Genomic DNA, 19,218 nt, shown 5'->3' on the forward strand with positions numbered 1-19,218 from the left:
CACTCCTTTCTTAAGAGATAATTAAGTTGTATGCACACATAGTCACATCAATATTTATGTGGCCTACTTGTAATATCTGAAAAGTATGGGAGGTCAGAGAAGAAGAAAAGCCATTGCTGTATTTTTGCCTATGATTTCTTCTAAGCAGACAGACAGGTAGAGGTCATGGCCCAACCTAGCTGAGCCTATCTAGCTTGCTTTCATTGCTTCTGACCTACATGATTTCTTCCGTTCGGGAGTGTGAATGTCCTTAGGATACCAGTTTTCATCTCAGCAGGAAGCCAGTGTGTTCTCTGCAGCACGATGCAAGTCTGAGCCTCATTTAGAGAAACAACCATTCATCTTCTTGAAGTGAGAGTTTAGTCCATGAGATGCTTACTCCTGTCTTGAGAAGGGAAGTCTATTTCCTTGGCATTTGGACTATCTTTGCCAGGTGAGGGCCACCACACTGGACACCAGCATACCCTATCTTATCTTTCTCAGCAGCTGCAGCTCTGCAGACAAAGCTGCTTCTGGTAAATCTTCAGCACTAGAGCAAGATCCCTGGCAGGATCAGGACCTCTCAAGTGTGCTTAACAGCAATGAGCAGCCTTGACAGAAAAGCGATTTCTCCTTCCACATGATGGATAACAGAGAAATGAGCAAGGAGACACAGAGAGAGGCAATTTAACAAGCACCCGCACTGGTGAAATGAGTGATGTTTGCATGGTGTGCAGAGAGAAGACAACGTGGTGATGTGGTCTGTCTCAGCCATTTTTGTTGTAGCCTAATATCTCAGGGTGACAGGCTGATCAATTGAAAATAATAGGGCAGAGTTCCAAAAACTGGGAGAGGCTAGCTTCTCTTCCACTCTAATGGAGAAGAATTAGGGTCTTGGTTCGCTCTCCTGGGGGAAAGCTGGTCTCAGCTGCTCCATAGCTGTGTACGGTCTACAGACAGAGGATGGATGGAAGGCTATATGTGGTGGGTCAACAAAAAAAGTTGAAGTTTCAAAAGTCTGAGATTGAAAGTCACAAGTTTTGTTTGTGTGTTATATACATGCGTACATGTTGATGTTGGCATGTGTACATCCATGCGGAGGCCAGAGGTAGACCTCAGTTATCTTCTTCAATGGCTGTCCACCTTCCCTTTTGAGCATGGGTCTCTCACTAAAGCCAGAGCTCATCTATTTGTCAGTCTGGCTAGGCAGTGAGCTCTAAGAATCCACTTGAGCTTCAGCAATCTACTTGTCCGTACCAATCCCCAGGACCTGGATTATGAGCATGCCCTCACCATGCTCAGCTTTTATAGGAGTGCTGGAGATCCAAGATCAGACCCTTAGCTTGGTTAGCAAGCACATTACTGAGTCATATCCAAAGCCTTGAGTTCCACTTTTAATGCTGGTTTAACCTAGTGCTAATTTTTTTGCCATCCCTATCAACCTAGGCCATAGGACCTTCACAGCCCTTTAAGTACCACAACACACATAGTCTTGGTTTGCATCCCTTCTCTGTTACTATATGTCCTTCTTCGCCAGTCTTCTCCACAGACCTTGAGTGGTATATCCTTCCAACTCCCAAATACCCTGCCTTTGATGATTGCTTCATTCCATGGACTCCAACAGCTGGCCAAACAGAGGAGACCAACAGCCTCCATGGTGTTATTCCAGTGCCAATGCAGAGCATTTCTATAGTGCTTTCTTTGTCTAGGAGCTGACCTGGGTGCTAGAGATATAAACATGCTAGACTAGGTGACTCTTCCAGAGTGCTAGTGAAGCCCACAGCCAGGCAAGTTAGACTCATAAGTTGGTTAAAATATTTATAATGATAAATTCAAAGGCAGCGGTTTTCTATACACAGCCATGGTACATGGAAATTATACCTAGAAAGTTTTTAAGACACTGTCTTTTCATATAGTAGAGACTGCCTTGGAACTTTCTAAGTAGCCCAGGGTGGCCTTGAACTCCTATTTCTCCTGCCTCTGCCCCCTAAACTCTGAAACCACAGGTGTATGCTACCAACATTCAGCTGGCATTGGAACACCTTATAGTATGTAACTTAAACAACCTAAGTCCATTCATTCTCTGCTTGTCTTGGCTGAGCTCTGGCCATTATCAAGAAAAAAGGAGTCCTTGCCCACTGTCTTCAAATCTGATACAGTCACGAAATCAACCTGAGTGTACTTTCTGGGGAAAGCTAGTGGTACCAAGGGAAAACCATCAATATGAGTATCTCAAGTTCTTATTAAAGTAGAAGTCAAGAAATACAGTACATCCTCCTTTAAGACCAACTTGAAATACTACATTGTGTACCATAACTCTAAGTGCCTAGATACACCACTGTTCAGACACACCAAGATACACGTGTCATATCTGCACCTCAGGACTCTTCGAAGCTCCACATGGCATTGCTAATTATGTTAATATATCCTAGTATGTTTTTAGCTGTGGCTCAGGGCAGATGCAGCTAAATGCCTATTTATTGCCTACTCCTTGTAGTTTTCTCTAGCAGCACTGTGACTTTTCTTTGGGATTTTCCTCCTTCCATCGGGCCACTTGATTAGCTTGCCAAGCAAGATGATCCCATTTTCTTTGCCAATGGCTGGTTTAGAAAGGATACCAGAGAACTTGCTTCTGTGTGCTCTCGTTGCTGTGGGAGGACACAGCAAGAAATGGAGCCTACTATAAGCAAGAAGCAGAGGCTCACCAGGAATTTTCCTGGCCTTTGCGGTCTACAGAATTACAGGCATTGTTACTGGTCCTTGTTTACTCTGCTGTGTCTTGTTAAAGTGGCTGGAACACTAAGGCATTCTTATTTAATTTAGTTGCTTACTCAGAAACTCTAAAGATTGATTGTACTTTTAGTGTGTGTGTGTGTGTGTGTGTGTGTGTGTGTGTGTGTGTGTGTATGCTGGTCATGGGTCTGTGTGTGTGTGTTGGGGGGATGCCACACAGGTCAAAAGGGCATCAGATCCACTGGAGCTTGAATTAGAAGCTGTTGTGAGCTGCCAATCATAGTGTGTTGAAAACAAAATTTCAGTCCTTTGCAAGAGCAGCAGGTGCTCTTGACTGCTGCGCCATCTCTTTCTCCAGCTACTTACCCGATAATTCTAAGAAACATTAATTAATAGTCATCCTCAACAATTGTTGATACCCTTTTCTATGTCAAGATATCAAAGAAAATATGATACCCATACTCCCATGGTGAGTACAGTCCCAGGAAAGACCCTTCCAGGCCACCGAGATCCGCTTCAACTGTTAGCAAGAAAGGTCTAGTCTTTCCTTTACTTTTTATAGCTTCCCAGTTGAGCTGGGAGAGTCAGGACCTCTCAAAAGGATTGTAGCTAGGCTGAAAAAGGACACAGGGTCCTTATAACTAACTCTGTTTACCCAGGGCCATAACTAATTGTATGTGTGTGATTTTATTAGGGAACTGATTTCACAACTGTTATTAGATTCTCAAAAGGGTCTATTCCCCATTCCTCCCCTAAAGCAAGGAACTGTTGCAGAAGTTTTTATATCTGTGGCCAATGTACCTGGAAGACAAACTTAAAGGGAGGACTGGGTTATTTTTGCCCCATGGGTAGAGAGAGAGGGAGACAGAATCAAGGACATGCCCCTCCAGTGAACTATATCCCCCAGCTAAGTCCTACCTCCTAGAGCCTCCAGGAGTTCCTAAAACAGCACCATCCACTGGCAGCCTAGGGGTCTGTAGGGAACATTTTCCAGTTAAATTATGACAATGTTTGACATGCTTAGAAAATGAAGACACATGTAAGTGTAATATCTTTGACTTAGCACTCACTTATTTCCATACATGAGAACCCTACGGGGTGTATTGCAGTGGGCCAGACTCCCCCGTAGCAATCAATGGTCTAGACCCACGGGAGCTATCACCCAAATCCACACTGGATTGCACAAAGCTGCCCAGTTGAATGTTGTTGTGGAAAGATCATTTGCTTCCTAGGTAACGAGGCAAAGTGAGCACAGGGGGAGGGGTGTTTGCAGGACGCTAGGCAAAAGGATGCCAGACTGCAGGAAGCTTCTCCCATCACAGTGTCTTCTAATCCTCAGGGGAGGAGGCCTGTTGAGTAGAGAACACTCCTTCTTTGGGGGATGATCAGGAGAGGAACTTCATTTCCTAGCAATTATAGAAACTAGTCCAGCTAAACCTGCTATAAAAGCCTATCACATAATAAATATTTGCAAATACAAGTGCAATTAAAAACGACTTTAGAGTAGACATAAGCAAAACAAAACCTAATGATAAGGAACAGAACAGGTGATCCTGAAATGCCTTCAAGGAGGGCGTGGGCTAGAAGACATTTCCTGGATCAAGGAGATAAGACCTCTAACAGGAAATGAGGCACTCAAACCATGTGTTTTGATTTCCATTCATTTTTTTTTTCCTAATTGTGATTTCTTTTGGAGTTGTGTTAGTATTTTGGCAGTATTTTTTCATCCACCTGCTCCAAAGCCACGATGGCACATGAGAAGATTCTCTGTTATAAGTTAATAGGGAGATGGAAATGAAAATAGACTCCACCTACTAGGGATGTGTATATTTTATTTTTTAGTTAATTAATTAACTAATTGTTGTTGTTGCTGCTGTTGAGACAGGGTCTCTCTATATAGATAGTCACGAGTGTCTTGAAACTCACTGTGAAGATTACACTGGCTTCAGACTCACAGAGCTCCGCCTGCCTCTGCCTTTCAAGTGTTGAGATTAAAGGTGGCACCACCAAGCCTGGATATGCTCTTTTGGTTTTTAAAAAGGGGTAAGCATTGGTGTTGAACATGGCTGCTGGGAATGTATCTCTAAAGTGGTCTGTTGCTGCATTTACTGCTAGTGGCTTCTCAAAATTTAGACAAAGAATTATCATATGATATAAATATCAATTCCATTTATAGACTCATACATTCCCCCAAATTGGAAGCTTTATTTTCATGGTCATAGCAGCATGCTGCACACAAGCCTAAGAGTGGAGGAGACTCTCAGTTGTCCACAGAGGGGTGGTACAGACTGTTGGGTATCAGTCCTGAAAGGAAGCACATTCTGATGTGTGCTTCAACATGGGATGAACTTGGAGGACATCATAAATGAAATAAACTGATTGAAAGAGGAGCAACACCACATGATCCCACTTCTACAGGGCCCCAAGAGCAGTCAGGTTCACAAAGACAGAGAGTAGGGCGGATGTTACCAGGGGCTGAGTGGGGGCATAGGGAGCAGCTGTTTGTTAGGGCAGAGTCTCAATCTGGAATGATGAAAACATTCTGGAAATACACAGTGGCGGTACTGCTGAGATGAACTGAATACTCCGGAATGATAGAAATCTGTGTTATACATATTTTGCCATGGTCAAATAAGAGGAGAGGGGAGCCATGGCTGCAAGCAATACTTACAAGATATAAGCGATCACCCCAATGGACCAGCAGTCAACAGCTTTGCTGTATGGTTTCTGGGCAAGAACTTCAGGAGCTGTGGACAGATAAAGAGAATTCACAAAACTGATGATTTGAATGCTTGAGACCAGAGACATTTACTTAGACTTCTCATTTGCTGATTTTTTTTCTTGTTGACTATTCAGATTTTGAGCTACCCGTGAGTCTAAAAACTGAGCAGGGGGCTAAGAAACCTGGACTATCAGTGGTAGGTCATATGCTCAGCGTGCACAAAGTCCCAAGTTCAAGGTTGACCCTAACTTCCAAAGATATTTAAATAGATAATAATAAACGACTCATTTGTCATTTTCTTCTAACTAAAATACAAAGAGGTATGTGTGCATAGAAATACTTGTCCAACTGATCAGTAAATAATCTCTTCTGAGAACCAGAGTCAACACTGTTGTGAGAAGGTAATATTGGATTGGGGTGTGGAGTGTGAGCTGACTAAGGACAGCATCTTTGGCTCCTGTGGGGTTCCGTGAGGTGCCATGGGGACAAGGCCCTTCCTGTGCCTTGGTGGAGCATACAGCACAGCCGAGAGAGCAGGGGTGGCTCGGAGCTGCTCTTGTTTTCCCCAACGTTGGGGTGATTCATCTGCCAGCACCCCACTGCTCCTCTGCAGAGCAGGGACTGCCACTTAATCTCACTTCATCCCTGAGCCACTAGTTCATCAAGAGTCGTTGCTTCCAGGGGTTGGGGCTCATCTTGTACCAGCCCTGACACCCATGCTCCTGGCCTTGTGGCCACAGCTCAGGGACAGGTATCCACCTGGTGTCTGTGACCCACAGCGTCTGGTGCAGCTGGCACTCAATGCGGGTAAAGACAGCTGAGATGATCAACCTCACTGACAAGGGAAATCTCCTTGTCACCTTCAACACAACCATGCTTGAGGTATCGTTAGCACATAAGTTCCAGAACAATGACAAAGGTAGAAAAAGTGAAAAGAGAATCATTGATAAAAAGTCCTTGCTCCGCCTAGAATTATGTGTTCTCTGGGATTCAAATGACCTACCTACCCCAACATCCTTGGGGAAACACTATTATCATGACATTCATTATCCCCAAATTGTAGGGCAAGATACAAGGGCAGTGAGGGGTTGAGCCAACTGGTCAAAGCAATCCAGCCAGAAAGTGGTCTCCTTACCCACTGCTGCTCGAAGGGACCTAGCCTATGCTGCTGTCAGCTGGGGCTCGGGCCAGCAGCTGCAATGCATCCTGTTCTCATCTTCTCAACGAGAGCTGCACCTGAGCTTGGAGCACAAGGGCAGGAAGCTGAGCAGACATGGAAGATCAGGCCAGTTTGACCCTCATTCTGGAACTTTCTGTTAGACCATGCTGTTTGATTAAAGTGAGAACTTCTCCAGTCTGTACAAAAAGTCCCGAAAATCCGCCATGGGACTCTGCCCTTTCAATCTCTTGGAGATTAATATCTCCTTGAGCAAGAATAGGAAGGTGCAGGCTGGAAAGATAGCTCGGTTGGCAAAGAGCTTGTCTTCCAGAGTACGATGCCCAGCACCCACACAAAAAGTATAGAGGCACACTGTGATCCCAGGGCTTGGGAGGTAGAGGAAGAATATCTGGGGTGTGTTGGCTGCCAGCCTAGCCTACTTAGTGAGTTCTAGGCCAGTGAGAGACACTGCTTCAGATAACTCAGGGTGGACAGTGGCTGGGTAATGACAGACAAGGCTGTTCTCTGGCCTCCACACAGAGATACACAATGTGCGTATGCATGCACCCCCCCACATGCATCTGCATCTACACACATACGAAATGTGCACATAACACACATATATACCCATACATTAAAAAGAATAGGAAGTTGTATAATCTTTTGTTGAGTATCTGCTCATAAGAGAGAAATACAGCTTACGGATTGGCCCAAATCTCATTTTACGTTTCAGTCCTGAATTCCATCAAATCTTTTATCAGATTTTTTTTTTAACAGAAGAGAAGAAATGCATTTGCATGGCTGTCTTGTCTTTGCTATGTTTGCCATCAATGCAGTAGCAAAAAGGTTTACAGACTGGTAAACTATCTTGAGAAACAGCCTTTGGAGAGTTGGAAGCCAGGTGCATAAGTGGGTCCTTTCAGACTCACTGCTAAGAGGATGCCTCTCAGAGCGCTCTGTTATGGGAAGTGACAAAGGGAGCCTCTTAGCCACAGTAAATGTCCCTTTGATTTAGGAGACTGACACTCTGGTCTGAGTGGATACATTGGCACAGATGGCGCTCAGTGACTGTGTCTGATGAAGAGTTTGTCACTGGCAGAGGAGGCACTCAGGACACCTGACGACCATTCTCGCTACACACAGGGTGACCCGGATGTTAGGGGCAGAGACAAGCTGCTGGCAGAGGCCCTGGACCACTTCAAGGATCCCAGGGCTCATTAGCAAGATGGCCAGCCATCCAGCCTGGTCCTACCAACCTGCCAACCCAGGTGTCAAACGGCACAGAGACACAGGGAATTAGTGCCAGGCTGATGGCACGGTCTCACTGTCACATGGCGACAGACACAGACGGTGAAGACACAGGGAAGGAAGCTGTCAGTATCGTGACTGCTGCTTACATAGTAGACAAGCAAAGACTGTCCATGCCCTGAGGTAAGATGTTCAAAGCGAACAGAAACCACTGTCCTGCAGTCATACCTCTCCAAGGATGAACTCATTTTGTCTCTGTCCCCTTTTCTTCCCTTCCGTCTATTAACTGTGGGAGGGAGAACCTTGAGGAATGTGAGCCAAGGCTGTTAATAGACGGAATAACTCTCATTCTCAGAAACAAGAGTGAGCTGGTACTAGGCACATGTTTCCCTTTGGGTAGGAAAAGCCACTAACGTTCTGGGCAACTGGGAAAGGAAGGCATGTATGGAATCCAAAGCAAGCAGCTGATTGCATGACTTGAAATGTTGAGGTTTTGTGTGTGCATAAGGACACATTCTGAAGCCAGAGGACAGCCTTGGCTCACCTTCCTCAAGAACCATATTTTTTTTTTTTTTGGAGACAAGGCTTCCCATGGCCCGGAACTTAGCAAGCAGGCTAGGTGAGCAGGCCAGTGAACCCCAAGGAACCACCAGGGATTCCAGTTTCTCCAGTGCTGGTCTTACAATCTCATCATATTCAGTTATAACAAACCATAGGTTCTGGGGATTAAACTCAGGTCCTGATGCTCATGAGGCAGACACTTGGGGAGTTGACTGCACATTCTGGTCTTTTCCGAGACCAGCTTTCACGGTGAGAACCAGCCAAATGCCTTATTATTGCCCTATCGGTCTCATGCCACTTGGCAAAACTCTCCTGTAATTCTTTAAAAAAAAAACAAAAAAAATTCACAGCTTCCAGTTGACAACCCTGAAGGTGATGAATGAGTTTCTAGGCCAATGTGGTGCAGGACAGAGTCTGGGGAGTGAGGAAACAGCACCCTGTGAGCCAGGCTGCCAGGGTTCCACGTGTCTGGAGATGCCAGGGGACTCTCCCATAGGTACAAGCTATTTTCTTCTAATAGCATGCAGCAGAGTTTACATGTGGTGGGAAATTCAGGCAATGATGTCCCAATAACCCCAACACTCTTAAAAGAGGGAGGCCTTCAATCTAATTCATATAAGTGGACCTGGGGGCAAGGGACTAGGGCTTGTGGCACTAGGCAGAATGGGTAAGGGCCTGTCCTCCTGGCACAGCATTGATAGACAGATAGCCCAGAGGAGACAGCTGTATAGAGACCCACCCACATGAAAGTTTGGAAAACGTATACACTGTAGGTCCAATCCTCTGACTATCCACTAGACTTGGTCAAAGTCATCCTTTTTAGACACAGAGAGAGCAGGCTGGGGCTGTGGGCAGAACTCTATCTGGGTGACACACAGTTGGGTCCTTCAAGCCTCTCACCAAAATCCTCCCATACCAGTCCCATAGTTCACCATGCCTTATACTATCCCCCCAACCCTCCCCGCTTTGAGAACCACACTGTGACATCCAGACTCATGCTGCTGGGAACAGGGATATAGAGGAGGCCTTGTGTGTTCCAGGCCGAGCACAGTCTAGTTCAACTGAGGCCCAACCTGTTCATCACGCAGGCCATTGTTCTTTTGGGACGATGCTCTCAGATTCCACATAAGTGGGTTCTAAAGAGATCGATCACTTCAAGGACGCTTAGTGGGTAACACAACGGTAGAGGGTAGAGGGGAATTAAAGGAAAGGGAGGGGAGGGAGAAGGAGAAAACGGAAGAGAGAGAAAAGAAAGGGAGGGAGTAGAGGAGGAAAAGTAAGGAAAAAAATGGGTTTTAAAATGCTATTAATTGTTCATTAGGAAATATGTATATTGAGTAAAAGCAAGATCAATCGCTCCATCATCAATTGATTTCTGGCAGAGAACTGGCTCCGATTCTCTACACATGGGTCTGTCTGTCACCCGGACCGTTCTTCTTTTAAAAGCCCTTTCTCAAACATTTCAAAATCACTAGGTTTAAATCTATCCGGAGAAAGATGCATTTATTAGCTGACAGCTCAGAACTTCCTCCCTCACGGGACTTAGGGTGCTGCAAGCTCAGCTTTCCTCATCTTCCTCATGGAAACTTGCTAGTTCAGAGCAGTAAACTGAAGCTTATCTTTATGCGGGCCATTAGGCACAGCGAAGCATCAGAACATCCCACAAACGATCAGAGTTCTCCGCAGATGGAATCCTCTGGGCATCCACATTTCCCCCAGGCTTTTCAGAAAGCAGTAGGACTAGAATTTAACACGGAGGGATTTATTACTGTAAGACACAACCAGCCCACATACGGAAAATTCCACTCTGTGGGCAATGACATCTATAAACCAAGTTATTTTATATTGATGTAGGGAAAGCGTTCCTGGTCAGGGTGGGGCCCAAGAGATGTGGGGAAGATAAAAAAAACAAAAGAAATTTAGAGGACTTTCATCTTGTTTTTAAAATAATTTAATTGCTGTTTTTTTTTTTCTTCAGGAAAAAAGATTTGAGTGAAAACTGAGAGATCAGGTCTCCCGTGCAGGTGGGGACATGGGAACCAGTCTGACAAAGAACAGGAATTTCCCCCTTCCGGAGGACTCCAGAATGTACCCAAAAGGAGTTCCTGCTAGGAGGGTACACCAAGACAAGACACCATCACCCTGTCACCAAGTCCAAGTTCACGCTGGAGGTGATTTGTTCCCCTCTGTAGATGTTTGTTCCACCCTTCCTCTCGGCACGCCACAGATGATCACCTCAGCGGGCGAAGGACAGGAACACAGTCAGGAGGACACAGCCCTAGATGCCGGAATAAAAGTCAATGGTCCAGAAGCAAGGGGATAGGAATAGCATCATCCATTTTATGTAGCCATTTAATCAGCGGTGACTAGAACGTTGGTCTTTACTGGCTCCTGGCTTTATGGGGTGAGGAAGTAACTCTGGCTACAGCTCCAAGGAACATAGTGTTCCTCTTCTCCTGGGCACTGAGCTCAGACCAAAGCCACAGCAGTAACTGGACATCGGCCACGGGAGCTGCCTTCTCAAGGAAGAGTGTGAGAAAATAGATGTGGCCATGAGGCACAGAGGAAGAAGTGCTTTTGGTTGGCTCAAGTGGAGTTTGATTGAAAGTCTGAAATTAGTGCATATACTCGAAGCAAAACCCATGGTGCCCATGACTATAATCCCAGCACTTGGGAAGTTCAAGGTCATCCTTGACTCTATGTAACCAATCCACCAACACTGCCTTGAATTACATGAAACCCTGCCTCAAACAAACAAAAGGCAGCTCTACTTTTTCAGTACCTGGGCTATAGGCAGGTAGACTATAGGCGGGCTACTCTGTCATTATGTTTTGGAGATATCATTATCTGTCTACGCTTTGGTGTTCTGTTTATTTGGGGTGTCTGCCACTTAGGTCTGGAGTGATATTTTAGTGAAAAGAATGTGTGGTCAGTAAAATGGCTGAATGTGACCTCTCTGGATAAGGAATTCCAGGAAGCATGCGAGTCCAAATTTAAACTGTTGGACCACAAGTGGTAGTCCTGTCCTTCAGGAAGACACAAGGAGAAACACATCTCTGTTAGGTGAGTGAAACGGTCAAATATTTTCAAAGAGTAAGTGACACTGTGCGAGACAGGGGTGGCAAAAAGACATTGTGGAATATTAGTTTGAGATGTGTTACATTCGTTTAGGCTGTGAAATATCTGTTTAATGAGGCAAAGATGTGCTGGGTTCTTTTCTTTTGCATCTGTTTAACTCTGTGAAGCTGTGTTACTTTGCTTGTTTAATACACTCAATTGGTAATAAAGACCTGAATGGGCAATAGCTAGGCAGGAGAGAGAAATAGAAATAGGCGGGGCTGGCATGCAGAGAGAATAAATAGGAGGAGAAATGCAGGCTTGAGAGAAGAGGGAGGAGCATGAAAAGAAGAAGAGGATGCCAGGGGCCAGCCAGCCAGCCGCAGAGTAAGAAGAAAAGAAAGATAGATAGAATAAAAAGAGGTAAAAAGCCCAGAGGCAAAATGTAGTTAAAGAGAAATGGGATAATTTAAGTTAGAAAATCTGACTGGAAACAAGCCAAACTAAGGCTGAACATTTATAAGTAAGAATAAGTCCCCGTGTATTTATTTTGGGTGGACCCCCAAAAGAGTTAAGAAAAAAAACTACAAAAAGATGTTTTTGATTATTTAAATCAGTTTGAGACAGAGTCTTGTATAGCTCAGGGTGGCCTCAGACTCAGTCTGAAGCCAAGGATGGCCTTGAATTTCTGATCCTCCTGCCTTTCCCTCCCCAGTGTTGGGTTGACTGGCATGCACCACCACAGGTCTAGTCTATGTTGTACTCTGGGATCAAACCTGGGGCTTTGTCCCTGCTGGGCAAGCCCTCTACCAGCTGAGCTACACACCCAGTAACAATTTCTTTTAAACGGTGGGAAAGATGAAAAGTTCAGAGATGAAAAACTAAAAGTGCTGGAGATCAAGGGGAGGGAATACGACCCAGCTTTTGTGGTATCAGAATTTCAGACATACATTTTAAGAGCTTATTGGCCTTGGGGGAGAATTTCATTACAACGGAAAGGGATGCCCGATGTTCCTAGGTCTGTTTGGGGAGAATTTTTAGCAGCAATAATTAAAAACAAACAACCTAATACATGATGGAGGAATGTTCTGTGAAGACCTGACTATATACTGCTTTCTTTAGGGTGTTAGAATCTGCGTACAGCTGAGCCTGAGCTGTAGGACTTGCTTGTATTGCTGGTACTTGGGAGGCTGAGATGGGCTAATGATGAAGTTGAAGGCATCCTTGTCTTCATAACAAGATCTGGTTCCAAAAGAAACACACATACACACACACACACACACACACACACACACACACACACACACACACACACAATCCAAATGCCAAACCAGACCAACAACCACCTAAAACACAGGCCCATCCTTGGCCATGGTTTGTCTTCCATCGCCTTCTATTTCAAAGAATGCAAGGTTCTTGGGACAGCTGTGGACTCCTTTTGTTGCTATAGATTCCTTTGCTGTTTCTTACCCATGACTTAAAGCTGTACTTTACTAAAAAGTCTATGGCTAGAATATCCACCCACTCTGATGTTCCAGTAGCCCCTTGACTTGGATTACAGCCTTGAAAAGTCCCCATGAATGCATCACCTTGGCTGGGAATTACCATTTGGACTTAAACTGGGATTACTACGCAAACCTACTGAAGCCAGTACGTGGATGGTGAAGGAATGAGGCTGAGGAATAGGAAGGAAGTGGAAAATTCAGAAGTAACTGGGATTTGAATGTGGAAGCAACTTGGAATTCAGTGGACTGGAGGAGATCGAGTGTCAGATTAAGGAATTTTAGTGCAATTTGGTAACAGATAATTGCAATATGAGCTTTATACATTGGTGCAAGTATTTGGCCTTGCACAGACCTTGACTGACCAAAGCACCTTACACTTAATCTCTTCTGAAGTTTATCAAGAAGCTATGCTTGGTTTTATCATGTGGGCTACACACATTAATAGAAATGGGCCAAGTAGTGTTTATATGAATACAGTTTGTGTGTTGTTATTTTGGGTCATAAGCTAGCCAGGCGGCCAGGAGCTGGGTGGCAGGAACACAGCCTGCAGCTCCCTACTACATCCTCTGACGCGGCCAGGAGCTGGGTGGCAGGAACACAGCCTGCAGCTCCCTACTACATCCTCTGACTACCATCAGCTTGGCATGGCATGATAGCAGCTACATAAAATCTCATTTTAGCGCTGACATGTGGAGACAGGATGAGAACAATGGCATAATGCATCCAGTCAGCTGCCAAAGCACAACACCAAGTGAAAAACAAGAAGTCACGCTCTGCTGGGGAGAACCCGCCACAGCGAACAGAGGTGCTCAGAGGAAAGAGCGATGGAGACCCCTCAGGCTGCTGAGGAGAACAGAAATGAAAAAGGCCCATTGAATTAATACACTTTTTCCTGTCTGTGTGAGAGCAGAGACAATGGCAGGACTTTCTTGGCACATGGCTATCATCTACCTATATATCTTAACACAACAACCATGTCTTGGAGACATCCCAGTGGCAGAACACTTTCCTAGCATGGAGAGGACATGGGCTTTAGCCCTAGTACTGCTTACCTCCTTGATTTAAAAAAAAAAAAAAAGATACATAGTCTAGCATGTTTGTGTTATGCATGGTAAAGTGAGAACCCTTAGCCTCCCCTTATCTCCAACCAATGGCAGAGGTCTGGAAGAACACATTTTCAGGAGCTGAAGGGATGGTTTGGTTGGTAAAGTGTTTGCTGTACACGCATAAGGGCCTGAGTTCAAACCCCTAGCACCCAAGTGAAAATGAGTATTTATTCTAGACTCTCCATGCCAGGGAGGAGGAGATGGATGGGTTCCTACAGATCATGGAGCAAGCAGCTTACCTGGACCCATGAGTTCCAGGTCCAATGAAAGACCATGACTCAAAAATAAAGGGAAGGTGCAAATGAAGAAGACACCTGACATTGGCCTTGGTTTTCTCACACACACACACACACACACACACACACACACACACACACACACACACACACACACCTAAATAAATACAAATATATGCCACACACATGTATGAACTAAAATAAAAAAACCAGACATTTGCATTCAGGTCACCTGCTATGACTGATACCCACTACATGCCAGGTTATCTTGAGGATGTTTATCCTAACACTAACACTGTGCCGACCCAAATCTCTGGTCTCTGATCTCTCCCCCAGGCTTAAATCTCAAGTTCTAAAACTTCAGCGATCCCTGAATTAAGGGCATTCCTCTAACTTGTTGGAAAAAGTGCTGTGAGACAATGCTCTCGTACACTGTAAAGATTTGTCGCTCATATTGGCTTAATAAAACACTGATTGAGTCAGATGATGATGGAACATGCCTTTAATTCCAGCACACAGGAAGGAGAGGCAACAGATCTCTGTGAGTTCAAGGCCAGCCTGGCCTACAGAGCTAGCTCAAGGATAGGTTCTAAAGCTACAGAGAAACCCTGTTAAACAAACAAATATACAAACAAACAAAGAAAAAATGACCAGTAGTCAGGCAGGCATTCTAAGACAGCTGATCAACTGTTCTCAAGCTTCGTTTAAGGAAGAGCAAGACTAAATGTGTTTAAACTGCTTTAGGCAGAAGTATACTAATGCTGCCTGCCATGGCTGGGCCAGCAATGCTGAAGCTAAGTTCTGGAAGGATACTGGGATGATGGTCCCTCATGTGGGAGCTACACAATAATCAGCCATGAAGTAAAATTTTGCTCATGTAGTTCTGATTATAAATAAAATGATGTGCCCAGGTGCCAATGATCTCTCCCAGTTCCAAGTCAAAAGCAATCAATCAGGAAATAGTGGCGTGCTGGGAATGAAATACTGCAGAGTGATAAATCATTGCTCAACAAGAGTCAATAATGAAACTTTTCACTTTAGAGCCACGACAGCTCAGGCAGCGTGCCTACCGCCAGCCACCTCCCTCTCTCTACTGCAGCACCCTAGCAGGAAGTGAGCAACATGGCATCCCATTCTCGAGAGACACACAGCCACTTGATCCGTGTATCTGAAGTTCTCTTAAAGTGTATTTTTGTTTCTGAAACCAGGAGACCTGACTGTGGTCCTTAAATCTGAGCAACCATGTTAACGTGCAAAGAAAGTGAACTTGGCAATGAATGAAAAACCAAAACTAAACAACGAAATGCACACATATGCATATATAGACACACATACACATACCACACACCACACTCACATATGTACACCCCCACAAACATCCCCACATACATGCACACATGCATATACACACACACAAACACAGACATACATACACCGTACTCACACACATACATCATACACACACATCCTGCATACCACCAAATATACACCCAGATACACACACCACGCAGTACACTCACATGTATTTACTATACACACAATACACACACCCTGCATAGCACCAAATATACACACAGATACACACACACAGATACACATACCACACAGTACACTCACATATATTTACTATAACCGTACCCACACACACATGCGTGTGTACACACACACACACACACACACACACACACACACTCAAAGCTCCAGTCTCTCCTCTACTAAATAGGGGTATATTTGTCACCCCTGTTCTTTGTCAGTTCCATGATTGAGATAGATGCCTTTTGTCATATATTCAGTGACCTCAGGGGACCCATTTGCGTATTCAATTAATTCCACAGATCAGGCATTCTAATTGGTAAACTTCTCACTTCTGAATTTGCCTCCTGTTGGTGGCATCAAGGAGAATAGAACATTTGACTTAAATGGATTCCACATCCAGGTCTGCATCAGATCGACAGACACCACGTTCCCCTGAGCATCTCACTGCCACCAGATGGCCGATCATTTCTCATTATCTCTACCAGAAAGAGTTCATTTGTAGCAGCCTGTTCTCTAAGCTAAAGGAGTCTGGTCCTTTCTCATAGATTCTACCGTAGCTGCAAGGAGAGTCTAGGGCTTGCGTGGCAACTGTAACTCTTTGCCTGAGCTCCACCTTCCTTCAGTCCTTCCAGTTTCTTCTTGGTTGTGCTAGCTACTGATGACCCCTCTCCTTACCAGGACTTTACAGTTTGCTCCTGAAATACACTCATTGCGCTATATTTGAAATACATAACCGTACATGCATCTTGCATGGTATACCTTGCCACTCTGTCCTAGGGTTGGATAGAACAAGCCATCGAAACTGCACGCACTAGGAACTCAGCACCAGATGGAGTGATGTTTATAGTCACCCGCTAGTGACACTGTCTCCATGGGCCACATCTCCCTTTTATAAAAGGATATGTAGAGGCAGGGAAGTTGGCTCAGCCAGGGAAATGCTTGCTGCGCATGCAGGAGGATCAGAACTCTATCTCTAGTTTGCCCACAGAAAGTCAGGTATGACAGCAAAAGCTCATCAGCCCAACTGGGGAGGCAGTAGCAGGATCTCTGGGCTCGCTGGTCACTCAGTCCAGGCTAGTTGACATGCTCTAGGTCCCAACGAGAGAAACTGTCTCAAAAAACAAGGTGGATGGACCTGAGGAGTCATACCTGAAATTGTCTTCCGGTTTCCACCTGCACGTCCACTCCTTCCACACACACCTTTTATTACTGAGCTAACACAGGAATGAATTTACTCAGTTACTTTGCCTATAATCTGTCTCCTTCTCTCCGAATGTGAGGACGTGAGAAAGGGTTTATGCCTGCTTTGTTTTCTTTCTCTCCTAACTTATTTTTCATTCTGTTAGAATCCCTCAAACAGAAGGCAGGCATTAAATAATTAATTCTGGAATGTACAAACAACATCCAGCATAACATTTTTAAATTTGTAAAAACAAGGTCTTGTCATTTAGCCTAGGCTGCCTCAAATTTGGAATCCTCCTGCCCCCACTTCTCAAGTGCTGGGATGACAGGCGTGTATCACCATAACTGCATTGCTATTACTAAAATTACCTTCCGGCTTCTGTGTCTCACAACGCTGAATGTTTTGAGTCAGAATCTCTATCCTTTCCACATTTGTTTGTGAACACCAAAGACTGTTCACAGTGCACAGGGGAGAATTCAATAAATGTGACTTGATTGAATTAATGAAAAAAGAAAAAAAATTCATGGGCCCTCTGCTTTGAATGCAATTCAGCATGCGTCTGTACAAAGATGACTTAGACATAGCCCTTGCTGGAGCAAAAGTCACAGTGCAGCAAAGAGACACAGATAGACAGGGACCCAGATTCAATGTGACTAGAGCCACAGTGTTGGGAAGAGGGAAGAAAGGAACTAGGGTATTGAAGGAGAGGAGGAGGCAGGACCGCAACCAGAAGAGGGTAGCATTTCAGCTGGGTTTTGATGGATGCATAGGAGATTGGCATGGAGACTTGAGTGAGCAAGGGAAGATCCACTTTGGCTGATGACTGCCTGAAGACCACAGAGACCTGAGCCCTTCCTCACTCTGGGTGCTCGGTAATACAAACAAACCAGTAACTGTATTGCTATTGTTCTCAGAGCCTCTGTAGCTGGCAACAAGGTCACACAAGGACTTGATTGCCTGCTTTTTAAGAAGGAGCCACGTCATACACTGTCCCTAAATCAAGCAGCTCTGGCCACAGCAACAAATTAAAACAAACTGGGCAGGCGGTAGTCACCTGCAAGCCGGGAGACTGCCGTCCACACAGGGTGTCCAAGAAAGCAGCCTAGGAAGTCTTAGATCTTTCCAGTATCAGAATTGGAGCGAGGAGAGCTAAGTGCAAACGTGAGAATATTCTGTCAGCGCAGTTAGTTCTCAGCTCAAAAGCCAGAAGGCAAAAGCTGGGCCACAACCCTGGCACCTAAGCAACCTGGACAAGATGACTTGAGACCTGGGGGGTTAGAGCCTTCCTGACCGGGAGACTGAATCTCACAACACAAGCTAGCGGCCATTTTATTACTGATACCTATGGTGGATAGAAGAGAATCCTCTCCTCGGAGTCCTTCATTTTTCAAAGATGCCAAGGACATATGCCTTCCATTCATTGCCCTGTGGCTTTGCCCAGTGGTGTAGGCAGCACACAGGAGAAACTGCATTCACACACCATGTACCCTTGCATTTCTGCTCCGGCTGCACATGTATGTATCTCACACAGCTCGTTTTCCACAGTCCCCACATTTCACGGCCCCACCTATCCTCACTATCATACCACCAGTGACTGTTGGCTTGCCCACCTATCCCTTTCTTGAGTCTCTATGGCCTCTAAAAGTCAGTCAGAGCTTAGTCACAATCCGGGGACATGAGTCGCACTGGTGACAGTTCCTATGGCTTCTGTCTGCCACATCCTTTTGTTGAGGATTCCATTCTTCTAAGTCTCTTGCTCCTTTCCCTTCCCTCTTCTTATGCAACATCCCCTCTGTTGGCTCTTTGCTTTCCTCCTCTGAGTAACTTGGAAAATAAAACAGCAGTGACATATCAATTTTGATATGACAATGTAATTATGCAAAGGACTTGAAACACCACGGAGTGCCTCGAAGGCCACTGGGAACTCCCCACGGTGTTCTGCTGTCTCTAGACTGATGGGTTTTAGGCTGGATCTTCTCAGCCCATTGGGAAGATTCCCTAGTTGCTGCCTGAAGCAGAAGCCACTGGGAATGGTGTAGGCTGTGTAACATTAATCTCCCTCCCTTAGGGAGGTTTACACGGTGTTCCCCTCCCCTCCTTCCCTTCCTCTGCTCTTCTCTCTCTTCCTTACTTCCTCCCTCTCTCCCTCCTTCCTTTCTTCCTTCCTCTCTTTCCTTCCTTCCTTTTCCCCTC

At 45.1% G+C, this 19,218-nt stretch overlaps 1 protein-coding gene across 3 annotated transcripts in view; it reads right to left on the reverse strand.

The window, feature by feature from the left end:
• The window catches only part of Camk1d (calcium/calmodulin dependent protein kinase ID), a 413,808-nt gene that overhangs the window by 40,031 nt on the left and 354,559 nt on the right, over positions 1 to 19,218 (reverse strand). For all 3 annotated transcript variants that reach the window (XM_013349047.2, XM_005354858.3, XM_005354859.3), the window contains exon 6: positions 5,384 to 5,459. In XM_013349047.2, the coding sequence (XP_013204501.1) occupies positions 5,384 to 5,459 (76 nt within the window). The remainder of the gene's footprint in view (positions 1 to 5,383; positions 5,460 to 19,218) is intronic.

The sequence above is a fragment of the Microtus ochrogaster genome, chromosome 16 (genome assembly GCF_000317375.1).
Source record: "Microtus ochrogaster isolate Prairie Vole_2 chromosome 16, MicOch1.0, whole genome shotgun sequence".
NCBI classification, from domain to species: Eukaryota; Metazoa; Chordata; class Mammalia; order Rodentia; family Cricetidae; genus Microtus; species Microtus ochrogaster.